General features: G+C 40.6%; 1 protein-coding gene across 1 annotated transcript in view; it reads left to right on the forward strand.

Annotated features, from left to right (window-relative positions):
- Positions 1-9,632, forward strand: part of LOC143767479 (uncharacterized) — a 34,743-nt gene extending 25,111 nt beyond the window's left edge. Inside the window, exon 6 of the mRNA XM_077255858.1 lies at positions 6,297-9,632. Coding sequence (XP_077111973.1) covers positions 6,297-7,465 — 1,169 coding nt within the window. The 3' untranslated portion in view covers positions 7,466-9,632. The remainder of the gene's footprint in view (positions 1-6,296) is intronic.
- Positions 9,633-11,110: the final 1,478 nt, after the last annotated feature.

Consider the following 11,110-nt stretch of genomic DNA (forward strand, 5'->3'; position numbering starts at 1 on the left):
TCTGCGGGCGTTATGTTGCGTTTGCAGACCCCTAATGTACCTAAACAGTAGAAACCCCCACAAGTGACCAAATTTTGGAAACTAGACCCCCTAAGGAACTTATCTAGATATGTGGTGAGAACTTTGAAAGCTCAAGTGCTTCACAGAAATTTATAATGCAGAGTAGTGAAAATAAAAAAATATATTTTTTTCCAACAAAAAAGATTTTTAGCCCCCAAGTTTTTATTTTCACAAGGGTAACAGGAGAAATTGGACCCCAAAAGTTGTTGTCCAATTTATCCCGAGTACGCTGATGCCCCATATGTGGGGGTAAACCACTGTTTGGGCGCACGGCAGAGCTCAGAAGGGAGGGAGTACCATTTGACTTTTTTAGCGCAAAATTGGCTGTCGTGTTTGGAGACCCCCTGATGTACCTAAACAGTGGAAACCCCCCAATTCTAACTCCAACCCTAACCCCAACACAGCCCTAACCCTAATCTCAACCCGATCCATAATCCTAATCACAACCCTAACGATAATCACAACCCTAACCCCAAAACAGCCCTAATCTCAACCCTAACCATAACCCTAATCAAAACCCTAAATCCAACACACCCCTAACCCTAATCCCAACCCTAATCCCAAACGTAACACTAATCCCAACCCTAATCCAAACCCTAACCCTAATCCCAACTCTAACCCTAACTTTAGCCCCAACCCTAACTTTAGCCCCAACCCTAACCATAACTTTAGCCCCCGTCGTCACAAAAAAAGTTCAATGTAACCTTTTTTTTGTACGTCGCGTCCGCCATTTCCGCGGATGCGTGGCCGTAACTCTGCCCCCTCCTCCCCAGGACATAGACTGGGCAGCGGATGCGTTGAAAAACTGCATCCGCTGCCCACGTTGTGCACAATTTTCACAACGTGCGTCGGTACATCGGGCCGACGCATTGCGACCGCCCCGTACCGACGCAAGTGTGAAAGAAGCCTTAGGCTACTTTCAGACATAGCGCATTTTTGAGCGCTATTTTGCGGGCGCTTTTCAAAAATGCGCAATGTCATTTTCGTCTGCCGGCAAAGTGAATGAGAAATTCACTTTGCCGTTCAGACACACCGCAAAAAAACGCGGCGCTTTTGTCTGCAAACACGCCGGCGTAAAAAGAATTGACATGTCAATTCTTTACGCAGCGGCGTGTCTGCGTATCCCCCTAGGGCCCCATATTACCTTCCACACACAGCGCCTTTGTCCTGGGTGTCGGCGTCTTTGTACGGAGGGGTTGACACCCAGGACCGGACGTGACGTCGGACAGGAAGAGGGAAGCCCCCGCCCCCCAGTGAAGCAGCATGGAGTCCTTCTGTGTGCGTGTGTGTGCGTGTGTGTGCGTGTGTGTGTCCCCATGCGACGCTAGTGCCACCATTGTGCTAAGTCGCCGTATGGGACTACTACTCCCATCCGGTATTAGGATGGGAGAGTTGTCCCTGTGTCCGGCGACTTAGCACAATTGTAAAGTTACACAAAACACCTACACACAATACACATACATGACACACAGTACATACAACATATAACACAGAGTATATACTCACCAACAGCACACTTGTAGGCGAAGCCCTCGATCCTCCAGGAAAAAATCCAAAAATAATAAACCAAATTCATACTCCCTGTCCGCAGAATCCATAAAACGAGTGTCCCACGCCGATCGGCTGCTCTCCGGCGATACACTGCCAGGAGCGAAGCTCCTAGCAGTGTATCGCGTACTGTTCCGGAGTTCAATGACTCCGGCGTCTCGGTTAACAGCAGTACAGCTGCGTTGAACTTTCCCACGCAGCACTGCCGTTAAGCGAGAGTGCCGGGGTCAATGACCGCCGGTAAACTCGCTCGCGCATGCGCAGTGACACACCGACAGGAACTATGGCTCCTGTCAGTGTGTTGCTGCAGCCGTGGAGAGCAGACATATCTCTGGATGTGTCTGTTCTCCATGGAAAATCTTGATACGTGGCACTTAAATATGTGGCAATTAAATACGTGACACGTGGCACTTATACGTGATACGTGTCACTTAAATACGTGGCACTGAAATACGTGATACGTGGCACTTTGATACGTGGCACGTGTCTCTTAAATACGTGGCACGTGGCACTGAAAGATGTGGCACGTGGCACTTTGATATGTGGCACGTGGCACTTTGATACGTGGCACGTGGCACTGAAATATGTGGCACTTTGATACGTGGCACGTGGCACTTTGATACGTGGCACTGAAATATGTGGCACGTGGCACTTTGATACGTGGCACGTGTCACTTAAATACGTGGCACGTGGCACTGAAATATGTGGGACACGTCGCACAAAAAAGTTACATGTATTTTTTTTTGTGTCGACGGTCCGCCGAAGCACGACGCATCCGTCGCACGACGGATGCGACATGTGGCAATCCGTCGCAATGCGTCGCTAATGCAAGCCAATGGAGAAAAAACGCATCCTGCAAGCACTTTTGCAGGATGCGTTTTTTCTCCAACGACGCATTGCGACGGAAGCCAAAAAACGCTAGTGTGAAAGTAGCCTAACCCTAGCCCTAACCCTAACCCTAAATTTAGCCCCAACCCTAACCCTAACTCTAACCCTAACCCTAACTCTAACCCTAACCCTAATTTTAGCCCCAACTTGTCTTCTGCCGGCCGGCAGATGGCAGCAGATGGCGGGCGCACTGCGCATGCGCCCGCCATGATGAAAAAGCCGGCTGGCAGGAGAAGACAGAAGAGGACCCAGGGACCCCGGGTGAGTATGATAGGGTCCCCGAATCCCCCTATTTCTCTGTCCTCTGATGTGCGATCACATCAGAGGACAGAGAAATAACTGATCGCTTTTTTTTTTTTTTTTTTTGCGGTCGCCGGTAAACTGTTAATTACCGGCGATCGCAAAGCAGGGGTCGGTGCAAATCGACCCCGATCATGTTCTTTGGGGTCTCGGCTACCCCCGGCAGCTGAGACCCCAAAGAACATCCGGGTGCCGGGCGGCGGGCGCACTGCGCGTGCGCCCGCCATTTTTTCCCGGAAAAAAGATGGCGGCGCCCATGGGGAGACACGAGGAGCACCGGGGGAGGTAGGTAAGTATTGGGGGGCTATTGGGGGCCATCGGGGACCACATTTCTCTGTCCTCCGATGTGCGATCACATCGGAGGACAGCGAAATTAAACGGCAAATCGCGTTTTTTTTTTTTTGTTGCGACCGCCGGTAAACGGTTAATTACCGGCGATCGCAACTCGGGGGTCGGTAAAAACCCCCCGAATCATGTTCTCTGGGGTCTCGGCTACCCTCGGCAACCGAGACCCCAGAGAAAATCCGACTCTGGGGGGCGCTATTCACTTTTTCCACAGCGCCGTTAATTAACGGCGCTGTGGTTTAAGTACCCTTAGCGGCCGCCGTTAAAAGGCGTATCGGCGGTCGTTAAGGGGTTAATCTTTATGGAGATAATACAAAACAAACAAAAACACTAATATGTAAGAACAATTGAAAGAAGTCGGACTGTAGAGATGACAAGTATAAATTTATTTTGTTTTAGTCTTAAGTAGTGTTAATCATTCACAATTCATTAAAGGAAAGTTATTTTAGAAATTAGAGACCTATATAGAGAAAATGTAGACTATCAATCCTAACTTATACTACATAGACTAGACCTTTCTAACAAAAAAGATGGTATATTGACTTCACCTAGTGACAAAATGTGTACATAAATCCTGATACAAAAATACGTTTCCAATAAAATCATCGTAGTACCTAGGAAAAGTAGCCTGTATTACTATGGTTCACATCCATGGGACATTTAATGTGAAGTTCCAAAAGTAGAATAATAAAGTGCAAGTGCTTATAGACCAGTACTTTTTTTTTAATGGAGAAAACACATGTCCAAAATCATGGATCCATCTTTGGATGAAATAATAATCTATGTAGTGTTCTCCAATATCATCCACAAAGGTGACTAGATATCCATGTGTCTGGGAGCGCAGACTTCCAAATGCTACAGAGTATAGAAAGTACAAGTGCTCTTAGTCAATCCTATATTTTAAAAGAACAGGCACAGAGCTGGGCACATGGAGATCCAAGTAGACAATTGAAAATAGTTGCGCATAAAGATACTTAGACCCTCTGACGCGAGTTTCGTTTAGTGCTTCCTCACACCCTTTCAAAATGTTCAACCTTTAAATTTGAACTCCCTTAAAACAGAAAATGATACCTCACAAAACGATTAATTATAAAAAATTTCGGTGTTTCAACATCTTTTTCTATTTATTTTTAGAGCATATACAAAACCTATTTATAATTTTTTTATTTTATTTTTTTTAGACTAGATCACTTTTGAAATTACTTTGAGGCACCTGTACTGTAGAAAATTGAACTCAGTATCAAAAAGCACATTCGGGAAGTTTGTTAACCCTTTAGGTGTAACACAATAACAAAAATTTTTTTTTTTTTCCCCACTAAGAGTAATAGGAAGAACTAGACCCCGCAATTTATTTTTAAACTTCAAATAAATATGATAATACTGTATGTATTGTTGCACACTACTGTCTGGGCACATGGCAGGGCTCGGAGTGGAAGGAGAGGCATTTCGGCTATGGGAATGAAGATTTTCAGGAATAATTTGCCAATACCATTTGTAGATCAACTACAAGAACTACAGAACAGTAGAAAGCCCGATAAAGTGACTTCATTTTCCTACTGGAATTCATAGGAGTAGTAACTATTTTGACTCCACAGGCTCTTTCTGGAAAACATAATTGATGTTGCAGTGTAAAAATTGCAAATATGCCATTTTAGTGCCTGATACATAGTGCCCAGCTCGTGCTTATAGAGACATGCACAACATAAATTTTTAAGTGTGTTCTTCTCAGTACAGCAATGCCAAAAATATGGACACTAACAGTGTTTGGGCATATGGCAAGGCTCAGAAGCGAGCGGGACATTTTGGCTTTGGAGAATGGTATTTGCAAGATTGGTTGTTGCTTTTCAAGAATCATTGAGCAAACCCTCTAGTTTTCAATTGAAAGATGATGGACCTGAGTAGGGGCTTGTTTATGAAGGATGAGTAGAATTTTTTTTCTATCATTTTGACCCACATATCACTTTTTGGTGGCTTCTTATTCCAATATTAGGGAGGTTGTTTGTGCAAAGATAGTCGCATTTCATGGTCTACTGGATCGTGCTCTGAGGTCTGTTAGATTGTGAACTGTTTTTGTCTTAGTATACCAATTTTTCTACATAAATTGCAATTTCTATTTATATTTTATCTAAAAATTTAAAAATATAATTAAGGATATTTTATTAAATAATTCTACTAAAAACACCAGTAGCGCTAATAACCTAGTAAACCTGCAGCAGATAATGTTACGGTTACTCCTATCCGTAACTAAAAACAATATAGTCCAAAGATATAAAAGAGAGTTATCTGCGCTGGATTACAATTGTTCCTTCTATATGTAGAGACTTACAAGGGATAATTGCTTTACATTCAATATAAACATGGAATAAATATATATACCTGATGGAATTTCTTATCTGAAAGTGTGATCTTCCGTAGTTGAAGCCCCTCGCAGAATCATGTCCCGGGGAAAAAAGGAGGGGGGAGAAAAAGTGAGGCGAGAGAGGTCCAGGAACTACCGGATATTATCTGTAGAGTAACAGGTAGCAGGAACTGCCCCGGCCGGTGGCAGTTAAAAAATCCCGCACTCGTTATACTCTATTGTTGGTCAGCAATGCTGTGTTGCTTGGCTTAGCCGCTCGGTACTCTGCCGTAGCAGGACCTGTGTGACGTCAGTCACGTGATGCCTCACGTGACGGGCTATGGAAAGACACTAGTGTCTTTCCATAGCCCGTCACGTGAGGCATCACGTGACTGTGACGTCACACAGGTCCTGCTACGGCAGAGTACCGAGCGGCTAAGCCAAGCAACACAGCATTGCTGACCAACAATAGAGTATAACGAGTGCGGGATTTTTTAACTGCCACCGGCCGGGGCAGTTCCTGCTACCTGTTACTCTACAGATAATATCCGGTAGTTCCTGGACCTCTCTCGCCTCACTTTTTCTCCCCCCTCCTTTTTCCCCGGGACATGATTCTGCGAGGGGCTTCAACCACGGAAGATCACACTTTCAGATAAGAAATTCCATCAGGTATATATATTTATTCCATGTTTATATTGAATGTAAAGCAATTATCCCTTGTAAGTCTCTACATATAGAAGGAACAATTGTAATCCAGCGCAGATAACTCTCTTTTATATCTTTGGACTTTATTAAATAATTGTTTTATTCTTGGCAGATGACTGTACCTGGAGATCAGAGGAACATCCGACATCTTCAGTTTTTAAATCAGATGACGTTGATATCACACAAGATATAACTGAAGTGAATGCCATTGCTCCAGATATTTCATCATCCCTTCACAGCAAAGATCTATCATCTGATCCTTTTAAACAAGACTTATCTCCTAATGCTTCAAAAACTATTCAGAAAAAGAAAAACCACAAAAGAGGCGTTAAAAATCAAATTGCACTTACAAAAAAGAAGCCATTTTCAAATTCAAAGAATGAAAAATGTTTTTCCCGTAAAAGTTTTTTTGTTAAACATCAAAAAATTCACAGAGAAGTGAAAAGATTTTCTTGTTCAGAGTGTTTGAAATATTTTAACTCGAAATCATACTTTGTTAAACACCAGAGAATTCACACAGAGAAAAAACCTTTTTTATGTTTAGAATGTGGGAAATGTTTTGTAAGGAAGGCACATCTTATTACACACCAGAGAATTCACACAGGAGAGAAGCCCTTTTCATGCTCAGAATGTGGGAAATGTTTTGCAGATAAATCAAATCTTGTTATTCACCAGAAATGTCACACAGGGGAGAAACCTTTTTCATGTTCAGAATGTGGGAAATGTTTTATTCAGCGATCAGGTTTAGTTTATCATCAGAGTACTCACACAGGGTTGAAACCTTTTTCATGTTCAGAATGTGGGAAATGTTTTAATCACAGTTCAGGTTTAGTTATGCATCAGAGAACTCACACAGGGGTGAAACCTTTTTCATGTTCAGAATGTGGGAAATGTTTTAATCAGAGATCAGGTTTCGTTATACATCAGAGAATTCACACAGGGGAGAAACCTTTTTTATGTTCAGAATGTGGGAAATCTTTTAGAAGTAAATCAACTCTTGTTATTCACCAGACAACTCACAAAGGGAAGAAACTTTTTTCATGTTCAGAATGTGGGAAATCTTTTACAAGTAAGTCAAGTCTTGTTATTCACCAGAAAACTCACACAGGGAAGAAACCTTTTTCATGTTCAGAATGTGGGAAATCTTTTACAAGTAAATATTATCTTGCTTCACATCAGAGAACTCACACAGGAGAGAATCCATTTTCATGTGAAACATGTGGGAAATGCTTTGTTCAGAAATCAAATCTTGTGAAACATCAGAAAACTCACATAGGGTAGAGAAACCTTTTTCATGTTCAGAATGTGGCAAATGTTTTGCAGCTCAATCAAGTCTTGTTAAACATCAGAAACTTCACACAGGAGAGAATTCCACATTTTGAATATGGAACACTTTAACCAGAAATCATATAGTTATTCACCAGAGTACTCACACCGGATTATTGATCAAAATGCAGGAAATGTTGGGCAAATGAGTCAAGTCTTGTTAAACACCAGAGAACTCACACATGGGAGAAGCCATTTTTATATTCAGAATGCGGGACATTTTTTATTCGCAAATGGCATCTTCTTGAACATCAAAAATCTCACACAGGGAGAAGACCTAATCATACTTAAAAGGTAATAAATGTTTGACTTAACAGTCATATTTTATTGACCATCAAAAAAAAACACATACTGGGAAAAACAATTTATTTTGACAAACAGTAAAAGAAAACACATAAGACAGTCATAGTAATGAAAAATAAGTAAGCGAGAAAGATTGTAATTTAAAACTCAGATGCAATTACTAATAGATATGTTACCTAAAAAGCAAATTAAATGCAATATTGCATCTGCACTGAATAGTTCAGTTATATATTTATATATTCACTATGTGGACAAGAGTATTGCAAACTCCCTCAGCAAGAAATTACCCTACATTTCCTCTTCTTCTTACCTCCCAAACTCAATTATTTGTCTTTCATTACAGTTTTTTTATAATCCACAATCTGCATGTGTGAACAACATCTTTATCTTTTCTATATTACAATAATGAACATGTTCATATTGTAAATTGCTATTTACATTTATAATCCATTCCTTCCTTTCCATGTTAAGTTGGGAACTGATCCCCTTCTCTATCCCCCAATACACATACTATTGGGACTAAGGGGACTTTGATTTAAAATACTTATTCCCATGTCTCAATAACCTGACACCCATAAATTTACATTTTATAGCATAACAATTACATATAATACGTGTCCCCCAACATAATCTGACATTTCAGAAACTCGGGGTCCTTTTTGTTACCCACCTTTTGCAATACATCAAGCGTTAAATAATTGTCAAATTATTTGCTTTTAGAAAGCAGACATACTCATCTGGGTATTCTAGACAACTTTCATTGGTGTTACTTCTTTCTCCCATTTATTTTTTTGCTGGAGCAGAAGTCAGCCAATCATGTTTTCTCATTATGGCATTATAAAGCCTGGATACAATTCTCTTATTACTGCAGTTTCTCACTAACAAAGTTATAACTGTTCGTTTATTTTTCCAAAAATGTCCTTTTTTCTCTCTAAAAGGCTTGACATAACAATTTCACCCTTAACCGGTGGCCATTTTCTAGATTGAATAAGAACTCTAACTCCTCTATCATCCTTATCCTTCTATTCTCTAACAACGTAGAAGATAACAAACAGAAAAAAAGAGGCTATGTTGAAAAGCTTCTGAATGAACGCAGGATACACAAAAAGGATACACAAAAGGATGGGGTAACAAAGAAAGGATTTACAAAAGACGATAAATTATATCCTTTATAGTCAGCCAGCTGCTACCATAAGCCGGTTGTCCTCACTCTGGACCCCTTGTTGGCAAGTACAAAACAGAAACAAAAAATAGGAGACCCAGCAGTCAAAACAAGAGTCAACTATTGATTTGCAATCTGATCTGCATACCCATAGTCCATTCCTGCTTTGTTGGCTGGCGCTCGTGTTTTTTGTTTCAATTTTGTGATTCTCCAACAACTGTGATCTTATATATGTACCTTTTGCAATCTAAAGTTCAAATTCTCTCAATTTAAGATATGATCTAAAAAGTATAAGGCATGGAATTTGATGAGTCTCCCATTTCATCCAAACCTGCTGATTCATAAGTTTCCAAGGTCCCTGTTATGAAGCCATGAAATAGACAAATACATTCAGAATTCCCAATCCTCCCTCTTTATTTCTAGACTTTTAGAAATAAAGTGTCCTCAACCTCAGCTCTCTACTTCTCAAAACAAGGTCCTTCAACATATTTTCTGTTTTTTTTTTCTTTTTAGTATCAAAATTGGGATATTTGTCCCCATGGTCCTATAATAATGGCTTTGTTAATCACGATTTGTACAAGAGTTCAGCTGGATACATCTAAATTTTATCAATTTATGTGCAAGAAACAATAAAAGTCTGACCTCACTTTTTTCCACGTGTCCAGTGTAAATTTTTGTTTACAATTGTAGGTAGGACCACTCAACACTGTCAAATGCTTTTGCAACGTCTAATGAGAATATAGCCCTACCACTACAGTTATCTGATGGTATCTGAAGTCTAAAGAAGAGATGTATAATAATTATATTGGTAGATTTTTTTTTTAGACATACAGCCTGTTTGATACTGATGTATGAAATTAGTTTATTCAGTCTATTGGCCAGAACTCTTTACAGTATCCTGACATCAGCTGTCAAAAGGTAGGTCTGAGTGAATTCGGTAAAGTTATCTTTCCCATACTTAAGCAAGACCATAACAATGGCTACCGGCATTCAGGCTGATAAAAATCCTGAGATTCATTAACTCCTTCACCCACCAAGCCTGTATTCATCTTCATGACCAGGCCAAATTTTACAATTCTGACCAGTGTCACTTTATATGGTAATAACTCTGGAACACTACAACGGATTCCATGTCGGGTTTGGAGAGCCGCTGATGTGCCTAAACAGTGGAAACTCCCCACAAGTGGTGCCATTTTGGAAACTAAACCCCTCAATTAACTTATTTAGCTGTGTAATGAGCACCTTCATCCCAAAGGTGGTTCACAAGAGTATAACGTAGAGCTGTGAAAATAAAAAATCACATTTTTTTTCCAATAAAAATGTTTTTAGCCCCAAATTATTTATTTTCACAAGGGTAACAGGACAAAACGGGAAAACTACTGTTTGGGTGCACGGTAGGGCTCAGAAAGGATGGAGTGATGTTTTGGAACTCAGACTTTGATGGAATGGTCTGTGGGTGTCGTGGCGTTTGGAGAGCCTCTGTTGTGCTTAAACACTGGAAAACCCCCACAAGTGACCCCATTTTGGAAAATAGACCATCAAGGAATTTATCTAGATGTGTGGTGAACACCTTGAACCCCCAGGTGCTTTATAGAAATTTACAACGTTGAACTGTGAAAAGGAAAAAATAAATATTTTCCCGACAAAAATGTTTGTTGTTTTAGCCACAACTTTTTTTTTATTTTTACAAGGACAATGATAGCACTAGAAAATGATCCCTAAAATTTGTTGGATTTCTCCTGAGTACACTGATACCCCATATGTAGTCGAAAACTACTTTTGAGGTACAGTGAAAAGGTCAGAAGGGTATGATTGCCATGTTATTGGGCAGATTTTGCTGTTATTGTTTGCGAGTACCATGACTCACTGGGAGAGCCCCTGAGGTACCAAAACAGCAGGACCCTCCATAAGTGACCCCATGTTGCAAACTACACCTCTCAACCTATTCAACTAGGGGTACAGTGATCATATTGACACCACAGGTGTGTAGCAGAATTGGGCAGTGAATCAAAAATAATTACATTTTTACCACCAAAATTTAGATTTAGCATCAAATTTTACATTTTCACGCAGGGGAATGGGTAAAAATTGTATCAAAATATGTCCCACAATTTCTGCTGAACGTGGAAATACCC

Source organism: Ranitomeya variabilis, chromosome 4 (assembly GCF_051348905.1).
Source record: "Ranitomeya variabilis isolate aRanVar5 chromosome 4, aRanVar5.hap1, whole genome shotgun sequence".
Lineage (NCBI taxonomy): Eukaryota > Metazoa > Chordata > Amphibia > Anura > Dendrobatidae > Ranitomeya > Ranitomeya variabilis.